Source organism: Xyrauchen texanus, chromosome 1 (assembly GCF_025860055.1).
Source record: "Xyrauchen texanus isolate HMW12.3.18 chromosome 1, RBS_HiC_50CHRs, whole genome shotgun sequence".
Lineage (NCBI taxonomy): Eukaryota > Metazoa > Chordata > Actinopteri > Cypriniformes > Catostomidae > Xyrauchen > Xyrauchen texanus.
Window position 1 is genome coordinate 10,726,448 of NC_068276.1, and position 16,962 is coordinate 10,743,409.

At 37.0% G+C, this 16,962-nt stretch overlaps 1 protein-coding gene across 4 annotated transcripts in view; it reads left to right on the plus strand.

The window, feature by feature from the left end:
- Positions 1-2,509: 2,509 nt before the first annotated feature.
- arnt2 (aryl-hydrocarbon receptor nuclear translocator 2) overlaps positions 2,510-16,962 on the plus strand; it is a 146,052-nt gene continuing 131,599 nt past the window's right edge. For all 4 annotated transcript variants that reach the window (XM_052144219.1, XM_052144298.1, XM_052144359.1 and 1 more), the window contains exon 1: positions 2,510-2,764. In XM_052144219.1, the coding sequence (XP_052000179.1) occupies positions 2,734-2,764 (31 nt within the window). In that variant the 5' untranslated portion in view covers positions 2,510-2,733. The remainder of the gene's footprint in view (positions 2,765-16,962) is intronic.

Sequence of the window (16,962 nt, forward strand, 5' to 3'; positions counted from 1 at the left end):
AGTACAGGCTATTATGCGTCAAAAATGTTTGCACGCTGTTTACATCCACTGTTATGCACATTGGTTAAATCTGGTGTTTGTGAACTCCATAACTGAAATAAAAAATCAAAATCAAATCAAATCAAATCACTTTATTGTCACACTACCATGTACACATGTGCAACAGTAGGTGAAATTCTTGTGTGCAGTTCCGAGCAACATAGCAGCCATGACAGTGACGAGACATATACCAATTACAATAAACAACATACTTACACAACACAATTTACAAATCAAATGTACACATACTTACACAACACAATAATTATATACAATGTACAGTAAACAATACACACAATATACAATACACAATATACAATACAATAAGTTGGAGTATATGAATATATATATATATATATATATATATATATATATATATGAAGTAGTATATTGAGGAGAATATGTTGACAGTCCAGTGTGAAATTATAGATGAATAAAGTGCAGTGCTAATTATTGATCATGATAGATCAAGTGTTCAACAGTCTGACTGCCAGAGTTGTCTGAGTTATTCAGCATTGTACAAACACTTTATCATATTACTGCAAACAGCAATACAGATGCATGCTTTTCATTGAGACATAGACGTGCCTAGGACAGAAAGTATTGAACTTGGAGCTCACTTGTCCAACTTGTTGGTTGTATTGGTATAAGGCACTGCAAAAAATTCAGTTACGCTATGAGGCTGTATTAGCTGGGCTTGAGGCCACCTCCGAGACTATTGCAGAGGGATCTGTGGAAGCAGATGGCCTCAGATCGAAGATGCAGACATTTTCTTTTGTTGTACGTCTGCATGTTCTAGAGAAAGCCTTACATTTTTACTTATGGATTGTCCAAACAACTTCAAGAAGTAGGCATTGCTATCACAAAACATCAGTTGGAGATGTTGAGGTCAGATGCTGAGTGGCAGAACACATTAACCGAAGCAAAGGCATTTGCCACAGAAACAGGCCTGCAGACACCCCTCCCTCATGGTCCGCTCAAATATGAAATGTGTCCAGAGAATTAGCGGGTTTTATAGTAGGGTCAACCAGTGGCCAAAGACGAACAGACAGCCCAAAGGATCGAGAGAAAAGGCTGTACTTTGAAGTACTTGACCATTTTAACACTGAGTTTATTCAATGCTTCATAGATAACTAAGACCTCATTGATGCTATCCAGGCATTTAATCGTTCAACTCCTGATTTTATGAATGCAAATAAGATCAAAAACTTTATGACAAGCACATTGACGACACACTGCTTCAAACCCAGATCAAAACTGAAAGATGAGAATGACACAAGCATCTTGTCACCCTTGCAAAATGTAACACATTACCAGCTGCATTTTCTGATGTTTATAAAATTATTCAAGATTGCTGTGACATTGCCAATCTCCACTGCATCAAATGAGAGATTTTTCTGTGTTGAAACGGGTCAAGGATTACTTGCGTACCACAATGACTGACTGATGACAAATTAAATTACCTGATGCTGATGGCTGTTGAACCTGCTGTTGTGAAGTCCCTAAATTTGGAGGAACTTGTTACTTACTTTTCCAATTTAAGGTATCAATGCTACCCTTTAATGGATTCAATAATTGCCTTTCTAATAAAATGAAATCAAGATCTTCATAAGGTAAGACTTGGCTTTAACAGCAACTGTTTAATATGCTGGGTTATGAACAGAGCTGATTCATCTTTAGACACATGTTTGAATTTTAAGGCTGTTGTTAACAGCATTTTGGTTATTTTTTCTCCCTATGCTTGCATTTGAATTTGACATATGGCTTCTGTATGTGCACTATGTTTTTGAACCAGTCATATGTGCTTCAATAAAGTAGTTAAGGTGTGCATAGAGGTGCTTTAGTGTGATTTTTGAGGATGACTGCTGCAGCGTAATGATAGGGTCAGGATGGAATGAAAATATGTGGGACTTGATTTCATGTGAGGTGTTAAGATTGGATGATGTCATCGGACCCTGCCAAACCTTGGCTTTTGGTGAATTAATGCCACTGCTGATGTTGATTCAAAGTTTCCTTATCCTGAGAATTAAATTAAACCATTTCATTAGCTGACCTTTGCTTTAATTTATTTCAGTTTGGTTTTTACAGTATTTACTGTTTTACCCAAAAGCAAAAACAAATATACGATGCTTTTTTGTAGCATAGCATTTATTTAAAGCATTAAATAATATTATAGGATAGATTTGAAGGTGTTTGAAACCAACATAACCAATGCTAGTGAAAACAAGCATTTTGTATTGGATTCAAAACCTTAAAGTTGCTGAGTTTTAATGCTTGTGACACCTACCTTATATTTTATTATTGCACAGATCTTAGTATAGACAATGATTGTCAAGTTTATGACCATAAGCATCAAGGCATATCTTAAGAAAACATGCAAGCCCAGTTTGAACCTCGAGGGCAGACAGCCACTTAAACTGCTTCGTGGATTCTGCATTAATTAATTCCACTGAAGTCTCGCGGTGTTCACACAACCATTCAGACATCTTGCATTTGCAAGTCTGCCACAATTTTGTTACATGTACGAACAGAAAGGCATTAAAAACCTACCCAGCATCGCTAGATCACAGCTCACATTTTTTACATGCTGGGCTGAATTGAGTTTGCGTGTTTGAGCCACTCGGAGCGGATTGCGTGCAGGTTTGTTTCGTATTGTGCGTCATATCTTCATTTCTGCATTCCCACCCAGGCAATATGGCAACACCAGCCGCTGTGAATGCATCGGGTGAGTACCGATTTTATTACTATAATTTAAAGAATGTGTTTGTGATATTTAAAGGTAAATCGAAAGTCATATTGTGGCAATGTTGTGTTTTCGCGCTAACAATAGAAGCTAAAGCTGCGCGGCTCTTTAAACGGACGCCAGCATCCCCCTTCCCCCACGCGCGTAACAACAGAACGACGTTTATAAAATGTAAATCACTTCCATTTGATAAAATGGAACAATATTGCGTTCGTTTTGAGCTACTAAAGGAATATTGAGCTGAGGCTATTGTGACGTCAAATGATTAGCAACACATTTGACTTTTTTCTGCCTTTGCTGGTTGCTAATGCAAATTAGATGCTGAATACATTTGCAATAAGCCAGTACGTGCTTTGATTTCCGTAGTACGCAACTATTATGAATACATGCGAGACGATAGCGCTATTGTGATGCTAGGTTTAGTGCCAATCACCAACTGTATTACAAAGATAAGAGGTTTGCTGCCTCTGCCTGTTGATTCCCTTTTTAAACCCATAGAAAAAAATCTCCTGAAAGCTGCATGCAAACCAGTGAAATTTGGGAGGAAAGTTGTTATGATGAAATTTGTCATGCAAATAACGTTATTATTTGACTGCATTAATGAACAAAGAGCAAGGCCTTCATATAGCCTATCCAATCCTATAAACAAGTCAGTTTTATTAAACCTATCTATGAAATGCTACTAAAGATTTTCAATGTCTTTCAGTGTTAGCTGCCCGAGTTAAGCCAGTATTATTGCAATTCCTTCCAAGTATTGTCTGGACTCTATGCAGAAGTATTATTTTTTTTATATTCCTCTCTGAATTTGCATTGGACTACAGTTGGCATTGCTGAACTGTAGCTGTTTTAGATTTTGATGCTGTCATGCCTCTGAAGCCACAATTATGGGGGCATCTGTGTTCTATTTTAGACTATTTAGAGTGAGGTTTATTTATTTGTGAGATGTCAGAACAGCAACCTGTATGAAGGTAGATAGCCAAACATACAAATTCAGTGTATTCATTGTTTTTAAAATGCACATAAATACAAATGTTGGCTGATACGGTCATTGTTGGTTATGGCTGGTATAAGCTAAGCAAAATAATAATAATTTCTTTTTTTTAAAGTGAAATAGGAGTGTTTAAAATACATTAGAAAAGATGTGAAACTGTTTAGTTTTTTTGAAGCCAGGCATAGAACAGTTGCACCAGCTGTACATAAATTACAATTTAGTCTAGTTGTGATGTAAATGGGCACACAAGGTGCGTCCCAAACCACACACTTCTGTACTATTCTACACCATTTTGTAGTGTGAGTAGTATGTTAACACTGAAAATACAGCAACAAGAAGTGCACTTTAAGTATCCGGATGATTCACTTTTTCAACCGTCAAAACGACGTGGGGAATGTTGGACACTTCTTGCACTCCGTGCACGCGGCTTGCTGAAGGTGTGGCATGACCTGGCTGCGCTGCTGGTCTTACAAAACATTTGTAAATAATGAAGAATGTGGCAGTTAGCAAAACGTCAGTGGATACAGCACCTTACAAATGTGAGTTGAATATTGAGTTATATTTATAAGTGCATAGTGTGTCAGTTGGGACACGGCTTAAGTCACAATTTACACACTAATAAATAAACCCTTATACTTAGGTAGGACGTAACCCTACATTTACGCTACTCTTCAGCACAAAACCAATCCAACAGTGCACTTTCCTGTGTGTGTCGCACTGTCAAGTTTCAACACATACAAAATAAGATGATTAAATTAATAAATGTTAAGTTTACCAGCCTGTTTATTTATTGCCCCTTATAAATTTTTCATACAGTTCCTGAATTCTGTTATTTACATAGGCTAAATATATTATTTATTAAAACTACTTTTATTTGTAATCTATATTTCAATGGGGCTATAATTTATTTCAGCTGATAGTTACATGAAAAAACAAGGTTTGAACACCAACTGTAACAAGATCAAACTGAAATTCACGACTCTTAACACTTATGTGTTCAAAATTGTTGGCAGCTTATTGGATCAATACAGGTAAATGTCAAAGTCTGTGACTACGCATTACTTTACGGAGAGTTTACGACCTACTAGCTAAGTTTTGTCTTAAGAACAGGTGGTGCAACCAAATTTAGCACTGACTTAGTTAATAAGTACATCGTGTCAGCTTTAAAAATGTGCCTAATCTTACTGATACCAATTAGAGCTGCAACTAATGATTATTATGATAATCGACTAATCTAACGATTATTAGAATGATTATTCGACTATTCGGACAATTATTGCGTTAATTAATCATTAGCTCTTAACAGACAATTCAGCTTGTGCCTTAAATGAAAGGTTGTAAAAAATGTGCTTACTGATAATAAAGAGCAAAAACCATCTTTTAAAAATACATCTAAAGGACATTCATTGAATTAATATTTGTAATATTTAATATAAATATTTTTAATGTTATTATTAAAAAAATAGTTAAAAAATTGGTATTATCTGCCAGTGCAATAAATTCAAAATACAATTATATTCAAGATATAGTGCACTTGTTTTAAGGAATTTTAGATATTTTAAAATATTAAAATATAAAATTTTATATTCAACAGTGTGTATAGTGTATAAATAGCTGTGAACACTCAAATGACATTTTTCATTGGAGATTTCAGTTCACGAAACAGGAAGAACTTCATAGGTCTTTCAAAATAAAAGTCCAGCTGATACGAGAGCTTTATGCAACTGGATGCCTGAAATTGAAGACATCATTACATTTATGAAAATATTAAATCAAATCAAATCACTTTATTGTCACACTACCATGTAGACAAGTGCAACAGTAGGTGAAAGTCTTGTGTGCAGTTCCGAGCAACATAGCAGTCATGACAGTGACGAGACATATACCAATTACAATAAACAACATATTTACGCAACACAATTTACATATCAAATGTAAATTGATTATACATATTATACAGTATTACTACTGTATAAAAGTGTAGTATTCAAAGTATCAATAATACTCATAATAACAGTAATATAATATTAAATGGTTAAATTATTAGTATTATTATCTGTGAGCAATATCACAAAAGCTGAATACCAGCACTTATTTTTTACCAAAAATAATTATTTATAAATTGTTATATTTTCATTTGATCAAAGTTGTACATTATGTAGTTGATTAAACACAATTTGATCATAACATTTATTTAAAACATTTAATATGAAATCCAGAAAAATTTAAACGGAAAAGGCATCATTTTTATCTATAAGACTGTAACTAGGGTTGCAGCGGTATACCGGTTTTACGGTATCTCATATGCACGTGCGCATCTCCTTTATTCCTTGTCTGCCTGTCAGACTCATCAACTTGCGACACACACGCACGCGCAGCGGAGAAAATGTCTGAGAGAAGCGAGGCGAGGTGGTCTGACATGAGTGTGTGTGTGTGAGGTAAAGCAGTGTTTCTCAACTGGTCTATTCGGACTGGGTCGCGGACAGCAGGGAAAGAGCAATGTCATGGTTCTCCCATTTTAGACATTTCGGCGGCTGCCCAAGTGATGGACTATTTAGGACTGCCGACGTAGATTTAATGATAATCTCGCAAACAGCTAAAGCAGACATGGGCAACATATGGCCCGCGGCTCATTTATCATAAAAGCGTTTTTATTTTTCATTGGATATTTCAGTTAACTTGTATTGGAATCTAACGCGTCTCCACTAGCATTTAACATGCTCAGGGTTGCAAGATAAGAGGCGAAACACCCCCAGTTTGAGATTTATGCTTACGCAAATTGGAAATATTCCTCCTAATGTTATACTTATTTTGTGCAATCTGGCAACCATGCACGCCTTTGAACAAACTTAACGATCTGTAGTTTAATATTCTGCTCAAGGAAAAGTGTTATACGGCTACTCTGTGTCCATTCTTGAGGCTGCTTGTGATGTTTGGTGCTACTAATTTTGCAGGTAAACCTTCTCAGTGATTAAATTAAATATAAAAGTAGATATCGGCATCTTTGACACGCTAGCAAAAGCAAGCCAGAGATGAATATGTAATGTATTTTTTATTTGTGCAATTCAGAAACGTTGAAGTCCCTTCGCACCTGTATGTTAATCTAACTCTTGCAGTAATGATTTATCTTGGTCATGCAGCCTGTGTTATTCTGTTGAGTGTTGAAAAACCATCGAGGAGACCCGCATCATGACCCTTTTAGCAAGTAAACTCGCCCGCTTTGCGACAAACATTAAAAGTTCTATAATTTATTTTATTTTTTTATTAAAACTGAATAATAAATTAACAGGGAAGTAGAGATGGCAAAATAAATGTATAATCTCTGCCTTTATTCAGTTTTTTAATGCCTGATCTATCTTTGTAGAGCGATATAATAGGCAATTGCAAAATATTCCCATTAGTCACAGATACACTTCAGAAAATTGAGTACACAACTATTTCTGGGCTTAAAAGATACAAAAACCAAATCAATGCAGAACATTGTATCTCAAAAGCAATACAATGTGGCCCCTTATGCACTACTTAAAGCCAGATGTGGCCCCTTTACCAAAATAGTTAAAAATATTAATAATTACACATATCACCTTTACCAATTTGTTTCAGGATTTTACATGAGTAAAAGAAACTGTTATATTTTGACAAAATGTTTCGGTTTCATTTGAAATAATCTAAAGGTAGAATCTATTAGACCTCATTTTATATCAACAGTGGCAGTTGTAGTTAAAGTTTCAAGATGTGTTTCAGCTAGTATTTATTTTTCATTATTTTATAAATGTATTTCAACTATTAAAATACATTTATTATTACAATTATTTAAGACTAGCACACTGGGCTAACCATGGTAACGAGGAGCTTTTCCGTCTGTGTAATATGTGTATAAATATGTAACAAATGGGATAATAATGGGCTCATATAAGTAAATATGCTCTTCAGTTTTTAAAAGGGGGAGAGAAACTTCCTGTAAATTTTGTTGTTGACATCATCAACCAAAAATAATGACACTTGATGCATGTCCTTGTACTGGAAAACCATGACCAAAACTATACAACATAAAAGGAAATGCAACCCAGGATACATTAAATACAGGTTATGTTTAATCTATGGCAGGTCGACACTTGATTTCCAATGTAAAATCTGCATCCTGAAGCAAAACCATTTGAGAAGCACTGAGTTAAAGGAACAGACAGGAGCAGTCTGGCCTCACTGTCGCGCACCTACGGTATATGTTAACTGTTAATAATCATAGAACTTTATTTTAAAAGCTCACACAGCTGTTATTTTTCATTTAACATGCTATGATAACATGTAAACTAACATGCTTTAGTTATATAACATGTTGGTTACATTATATTTTTTATCATGTTTATAATTCTGTTTATTATAATTCTGTTAGCTTTCTTATTTTTTCTATTTACTTTCAAAAGGGAGACTTTTTTTACACATATGTACCAAGAGTGGATGCCGCATCATTCTTAAAAGTGTAACACATACTTCAATAAAATAAATGGTTTCAAGTTTCAATTATAATAAAGTGTTTGCTCAAAAAAAAATAAATAAATAAATAAATAACCCTTCTGTTTTCACTAATTGTAATTGTGTAATACCGTATACTGTGATACCGTGAAACCGTGATATTTTCTGAGACGGTTATCATACCATAAAATCTCATACCGTTGCAACCCTAACTGTAACACAATCAATGTTTGGGGATGAGGAGGAGATGGGGAGCAGTGATCTAGTCAGATAGGGCTCTTTAGTTCTTTGCCTCTCTGTACAGTGTATGTACTCCTCTCAGTTCAGTAATTAACACTCTCAATAAATGTAAACCTCTAGCAACAATAAACTTCTTAATAACACTCAATAGATAAACAGTCACCAACGGTGCACACTCAACTCGTTCTCTCTCTCTTCTCTGGCGTGTTTGGCTGCTTTTAAGGGCTCTCTCCTCCATCACTGTTGCTCATTGAATTAGTATCGATACCGAGGTACCAGGGCTGGTATCGTACCGAAGCCAAAATTTTGGTATACGAGCTAGTTGCAGTGTAGCTAAAATGGGTGGAAGTTTGAAGACAGAAGACTACCCTCTCACCTTTTTGTTCACATCGTTCCATCTTTAACTCTCAAAAAACTCTCTTTTTTTCCTCCCAATTTGGAATGCCCAATTCCCAGTACTTAGTAGGTCCTCATGGTGGCACGGTTACTCGCCTAAATCCAGGTGGCGGAGGACAAGTCTCAGTTGTCTCCGCTTCTGAGACAGTCAATCTGTGCAACCGGGCCAATTTGGTTGCTTAGGAGACCTGGCTGGAGTCGCTCAGCACGCCGAACTAGCGACTCCAGGGGTGGTAGTCGGCGTCAATACTCGCTGAGCTACCCAGGCTCCCAACTCACTCTTCTTAATAGAGCTGCATACCGCCGATTTTCTTCATGATAAGATACACACTGCAACACATATATTATGATTCGCTACGTGGTGAGCGATCACATTATAATCTAGCTGGATTATAGTGTGCATCAGCCGGGATGCAGTTTCAATCTCTCCCCCTTAAATCGGGTCAATTCACGAGACTCATAGAAGTGGCACAGACTGCACAAGGAAATTATAGTTTTGGAGTTTGTACTTATTTACATGACCTGCTTCCTTATTATTTGAACTATTAAAGGATGCATTAAAGATATAACGGCGGGGTGTTTCTTTTAAAGACGCTAGACAAGCAACTGTTGCATCAGAAAAATGGCAGTTCTGGCTCCGCTGGATTTCACAATGAGAGTGCTTCATTATTTAGTTTTGTATTTTTGTATATTTTCCCATACTTTGCGAACTACATCACCTGAAACTGTTTGGAAAGTTCAGAGTGCGTTTTGACCGTAAGATGTGTATTCTCTCCTCAGTCAGGCGTGAGCTGCAGTGCTCCTCTCGCGTGCTATCATTGGTTTTAATATCTGATCGCTTGTTACGTTATATGAGATCAAACGACTATTCAACAATGGAAATGTGTGTTGACAATTTTTTTTATTGTTGACTTTGTTGATAACGTTGACTAATCATTTCAGCACTAATACCAATAATAAACAAAATAAATGCTATAGATATGGTCACCAATATATAATTTAACCATATAAACTATCTCTATTAAAATAAACGTTTAGGCCTATTGTATTTCAGGCCGTCAAACTATGCTGTGTTTATAACTGAATTGGTTATATACAGCTAGTGACTATTGCAATAAAGAAATCGTATCTAATCATATGTTATGTTATGTTTTCACTACAGTTTATCAAATAGTAATAGCAGGTACAGTATGTTCATTGGAAATATATACATGTCTCTGATCATTTTATGTATTCTTAAAAAAATCACACCATTTCTTGGACCTAATATGCAAAATTAAATTTACATGGTGTTTGTACATAAATGTGAGTCGGCAGTGTGTGTACACAACCATCCTACAATGTTAAATGTCCACCCAATCCTCTTTCTTATATTTCTATTAATCAAAAACAGTGTGTCAAAATGAACGGTTGTCGTTTCTGCTCTAAAGTGATGTCACATTAGAGCAGGGCTCGCCCACGACTGGTGACCGACTCCACCCTCCTCCCCTGAGTGATATGCACACAGTCTGCCATTTTTTTCCGAGCTTGAGCAGGTACAGTGAGAAGAATAATGTCTCAGCTTCATAAGCATCATAAGGGTTCTGTTGTTGACTGCAAAAGTGAACATAAGAGTCTTCATGTACTCCCGAGCTAATGAAGATGCAGTGAACAAGTTTTGTTTTTGAAGGAAATGTGCCCCAAAACATAAAAAAATGTGTGTATGTTTGTGCAAATCATTTTACACCAGAATGCTTTGTGAATGAGTATCAATATAAACCAGGATTTTCAAAAAATGTATTGTCAAGCAGATGTAAGTATCTCACTTTATATTTTGTGAATGTTTGCAAATCGCCTTTCCAAATGTGCTTGTTAGCTGATTCCACGGCTAATGCAGCTAAAGTTACCATTGTCTTTGATTGTATTCAAGGAGACCAGATATACATATATACACATATATATTTATACATGTATGGCTGAACTCAGGGCTGGACTGGTAATCTGGCATACCATATGCAGAAAAGGACAGCGAACACCCCCCTGCTCAACTTTTGGGCCAGTTGCAATGTAAAATTGACCGATTTCTCTTCCCAGACCAGCCCTGGCTGAACTTCGGTATTTATGCTGTCAGTAATATTGGTTCTGATTTGTTGTTGTTGTAGTGTCCGAAGCATGAGCTGTAAAGGCACAGCCCTCTTCCTGAAAGAGGGCGGGGAGCAGCAGCTCATTTGCATTTAAAGAGACACACACAAAATCAGCATGTGTTTGGTTCCACCCAAAAAGAGGCATTTATAACATGGAATTATAAATGATCCGTGGGGTATTTTGAGCTGAAACTTCACAGGCATATTCTGGGGACACCTGAGACTTATTACATCATAAAAAGTACATTGTAAAAAGGGGCTTAATAGGTCTCCTTTAAAGCAATAATAACACACAAACACTTTTAGCGGCAAACTGTCAGCAAATCAAACGCTGGGTTAGTGATTGATCCGAGGAAATACGCAACACAAACTTGCTCCTTTTAAATATTTTTCAGCCTGCACTCGCTGAAGGCCCAAATAAATTACCATCCATGACTCTATTACTTCAACACTTTTCCCCCCCAGCAGGCAATTCCTTCCCTGCCACCTCATTGTTAATGCAAATAAGGCAAAATGAATAAAGAATGTGAGCATTTTTAGCACCTGGTTGACACGCTGCACTGCCAAGTTTGCTTTAGAATGCGCAAGAGCATTCAGGAGTGGAGTCAGGTGACTTGAGTGGAACTGAAGGGCACTTTGTTTTTAAGTCAGCTGCTTTAATTTCACTTGGTTAAGAGATCTGTAGCCCATCTGTACTTTGACCTTTATGCTCACAATGGCTAACAAAACTCAGCCCACGGTTACAAAGTGGGCTGCGATAAGAATGTGTTTAGTACAAATAGCGGTAGCCCTGTTTGTGAATGGGGATTACGGACACAGTTGATTAGCAACAGTTCAGCCTGTTTGCAGACCTTTTGTGTTAAGGAAGCCTTTCTTTTAAAATGGGTGAAGCATAACAGGACTGACCAGTGTAGTACTGCTAAAAAAGAATAGTGTGTTTCCAGAGCACATGGTGAGCTATATGACTGTGGTTCTCAACTGGATTTTCTGTCAGACACAGATGTTACTGTACATTGGACATCAGGTTGCAACCAATAATAATAAAAGAAAAAGTATTTTAAAAACAAACATTAACGTTTATTAAAATTACAATGAGCTATGTATGCCCAACAATAGACAAAATGATTAACATGACTGAATAGGAAAATTGACAACATTAGGCACCATGTTCTTCAATTGGGGTGGGGTTCGGGGGCTATAAAATGTAACATTTTAAGACTGAAACGAGTAATAAAAGTGATATTATTATTGCATTACAAAAACAAGTGCAATTACCAATACATTTGCATATTTTGTCCCAAATGAAATGCACATTCGACAGTAGGACATAGATTTTCTGGTATGAACAACAACATCTATATAAGGTAAAAAGTTAACACCTAATTTATATTGGGACAAATTATTCTGACAGAGCAATTTAGTTCTTTAATTAGGCACTTATTGATCAATGTTCAGTAATCTCTTTTAATTTCTGAAAGCAAAAAAAAAATGTAAAATTTTCCTAGGAGCATTAGAAGAGAACAGATTTTACCGAAATAACCAATATCAAGAACCGTATGAATAATAATAGTATGAATAATCGTATTCCTAATACATCTAAAAACTTTTCAAAATATCATAATTTTGGAACGGCCATAGTTGTAACACAATTTTATTATATTCTCTCTTTCCCCTAATAGTTATATTATAATTAAACTATCTAAATAATATATGTAATATAAATATATTTCTGCCTTAATTACTGTAGTTGATAAAGTTAGTGATTGTTACTATAGTAAATTTATGGTAAATCTGTGTAAGAATAGGGATGTTTGGATGGCTTCTATGTTATGTCTGTGCATGGCACAGTGTTTTCTTCTGTTCATTTCATTAATACTTAATTGAATATCTGGGGCCTTTTATATGTTTTTAAACTAGTATACCCACAAAGACATTTGGGTTTTCATAGGGGTTTGCAACAGAAAATTGCTGCACATTTGAGACTGGTTCGAGAGAAAACGCACCTGCTCTGTGCTTGCACTTGCGCTGCTCTGTCCATTGAGCCATGCTGATAATTGATCCAGGTAGTAGATAGCGATGCTTTATTCTGCTTTTGGCATTGCTGATACTCTGTAGTCACACTGGAGCAACCTCTAATAAAATGTAGCCGCACTTGCTGGGTGAATGGACACAGAATGCGACCAGTTAGTCACTGTCTGGAGCCCTGGATAAGCTATTATTATAACTGAGATTGTATGGTTGGATGATTATTCGAATTGTTTTCCCCTGCTGCCTGTGATCAGAGCAAACCTGCAAAGCATATAGGTAGTTTTGATTTCTGAAAGAGACAATGGCTATGTTTACATGCACTTATTTTCATCAATCCAAAAATATTCAATCAGACTGCAAATTCCGAATGTTCTGTTTATATGTCCCCTAAACTTTGCAATCTGATACAAATATTCAATTACATTGTGCATTACATGTTTTCCAAACCAAACTTCTGCACATGCGAAGACGGTCAGTCATTGCGTTCTGAAGAAGCGGAGAAAGTCTGAGAGAGTGAGAATGGCACCAAAGTCCGTAATTGGTATTTCGTCTTAATTTACTCCCTATACTCGGCAAATGAAAAATTAGAAGCAGCGTCTAATATACTGTCTGACTTAACCATGTTTTTGCCTCATGCCCATTCCTCCTCCAGTCTAACCGCAGTCTAATAGGCATCTCTGGATGCGAGTACGAAGTGAAGACAGGTGAGTGAGAGTTGTCCTTAAAGGAGTTTACATATGTGGAATGGAAACAAAATAATTGGGACTTTAAGTAGGGCTGGGCGATCTGGCCAAAATTTGTCTTATGTCTTTTTCATATTGTTCGATATCGATATTTATACCGCATTTTTGATAAATGACTTTTACCATTTATCAAATGAAAATGAATGTTAAAAGACCATCTGTTTCAGGGGTGTCCTGAGAGAACATTTTGAAAACCTTTTTTTTTTTTTCAAATTTAAAAACATTTTTATATTTTCATTAAAGTGAGAGACTAGGCTACCAACTAGTAATTTTAGTATTTCCTTATCCATTCCAGACACTTAATTAATTTTCACAAAATTAGAACAGAAATTGATTTGTTTATTATTAAAGGCTCGAAACATCCTGATTAATAAATATACATTTAGAAGGGAAAAACGTTTTGGTCTAAAAGGTTCTTTGAAACCAGGTTAACTCATGCAGCGTTCATGTCTACACACATGCAGGGAAAAGTGGCAATGCTTGCGGAGCGGGACAGGGCATAAATGATGCATGTTTGGTGCTAGAGAACAATATTCAAGATTACAGCACAGAAAGATCAGAGCTGTTGTCCACATCAATGTTGTTCTGTCGTGCTCTTTACTAGAGATGATGAGAGGGCGCAACCGTTGCCATGAAGTCTTAAGATTAAGATTCAACTTTATTGTCATTGTGCAGAGTACAGGTACAGAGCCAATGAAATGCGGTTGTTTTCGCATATCCCAACTAAGTTGGGGTCAGAGAGCAGGGTCAGCCATGAAACAGCGCCCCTGTAGCAGATAGGGTCAAGGGCCCAACAGTGGTATCTTGGCGGTGCTGGATTCAACCCCCGACCTTTCGGTCAGTAACCCAGAGCCTTAACCGCTGAGCCACCACTGGTCCCAACTTGCGGTGCGGATGGAATCAATCCGGTGTCCGACGTAACTTAGTCAGGTTCACCCATATGTTATTCACCGTGTTGGTAGATATAGGGACAATAGTTGTGCATATTTTGTCAACTAATGGAAATAATTTTAAGATGCCAAGATGCTTTTTTTGAGTAACAAATTAAGATGATGCTTACTCAAAATAACTACTTCAGAAAAGTCATCCATTTCCTGTTAATTTCAAACACTTTTAGCATTTAATTACATCTCAAGTATACTATAAACAAATGAATCTCTATTATGATTGGATAAGTTACTGTGAGCCCACTTTGAATATTTTTCATTGCAAATCTATTCGCCCAACTTAAAAAAAAAAAAAAACTATGTATTTAATAAGGGTCTTTAGCCCCTGCAACAGGGGGGCTTTTTACCCCAAATACTATCCTTTCGATTATTGGACAGCTATTGAAAATGTTTTGATTTAATGACTGTGGCAGCGGGGGTGTGGTCAAGTGCCCGTCTGGAGAGAGGGAAGCGGTAAGGGCACTTACACCTGAGCTAAATTATGTCTAACACCTGTCTCTAATTCCAGTGAGCACGGGGAGAACGGATAATAGACCTACGCCACCAACACTTGAGAGAGGGAGATATTTTACGGACACATGTCCGTCATGTGTGTGTTTGTCTTTTATCTGCTCTCCCCGTGCTCACTGGATTTAGAGACAGGTGTTAGACATAATTTAGCTCAGGTGTAAGTGCCCTTACCGCTTCCCTCTCTCCGGGCGGGCACTTGACCACACCCCCGCTGCCACAATGACCTTAAACAAAACTGAAAATTATTTTGTATTTTGTTTCAAAAGAATTTCAGGGATTTCATTACTACATAAATTTGCAGCATTTAAAAAATTAGATTAGATCAGATTGACTCAACCTTTAGACACCACACGCAACGATCTCATGGATCAGCAAAATTTTGCATTGCATAGTGACAAACAGTTGTTTAAGAAAGTACTTTTGTCATTTTTGTTGCTATTTAGTGGTTTGGGAGAAAAAATCAATGGAGCCTTTTACCCTGTGGAGCATTTAGCCCCGTTGTACCCTACGTTGAACTTGTTATAGAAAGATGAAATACATTTTGATATATGAAATGACTCGTTTAATTCTGTTTACTAATTCAGAATTTTTCCTTTCACAAAGAATTTGCAACTGATTGGAGTTTTGTTGTTTTTTGGAACTTGGTTCAAGAAATGGAGCACTGTACTCATTTTATAATCTCTGTGTCACAATATTGAGGGAGGACCCAAGTACAGAGGCAGTTAAAGGGCTTTTTAATAAAAAACTAAAATACAACTCAATTGTTATATTTCTTATTATTTTTCTTTACTAGGGATGCACCTATAAAGCCTCATCAGGAGCACTTCTAATTAAATAAATTGTGTAAAGTGGATTATTGTTTTTATTTAAAAACAACTTCAATTGCAGAAAACAAGTAACCTGCAAGAAACACCTAAAACTTTTAAATAATTTACCAAAATGTAGCCTACTTTGAACCAGTTAAATAAAGAAATGTACATTCCTATGGCCAAATTCCTTTTTATTTAAAAAAGCATAATGACTGCAATTGAACATTTATTTGTGAGAGAGGTGGGAAGAGGTGCCAAAGTATGATAGAACGAGCGGGGTCCGCTAGTGGAGACAGCCTTGCACTAGGGTCCACTCGGGGGATAGGATACTGGGAGGTGTAGGATAGGCAGAGATGGAGAATGAAAATAGTTGGAAGCACTGAAGAGACAGTGGCTGTTGTGGCCGCATGGAAATTAGCTCTACAAGAGCTGAAAACCACTGGAGGCATCATTACGCCCAAACACAGAGGCCGCCCCCGGACGGAGGAATGAATCCTAGCTGCCCGGACTGACCTTAAGTCTCCTTCCAGCCTTGGTGGGTTTGACGGATGGTCCCATGCAGCAAACGGGCAAAGCCCGTTCGAGCAGGTGAGCCCAACCTGTGATCAAATGGGGGCTCTCGCTGGTGCATATGTAGCCAAGATATGCGTTCAATGGCCAGCGGCCCATTAATCGTATGTGGTGTTTGGGCAGGCCTCTGTGGGCTGCTGTGGTTGCGGCGTAGAAGCGAAAGGAATGGCTTGAGTATAGTTTATCTGAGATGCTGGAATTGAGTAGGACAAATTTGAGGTGTTTTTAGAACCAGAATCGTGATTTTTGTTGTCGACGAAAGGGGATCAAGAGGGTTTTGGTTTGGGATCCTCTGTTATGTCGATTGTGGGCTATTAATTGGAAGGGCTGGATGGGAGTAGGAAGGTTGA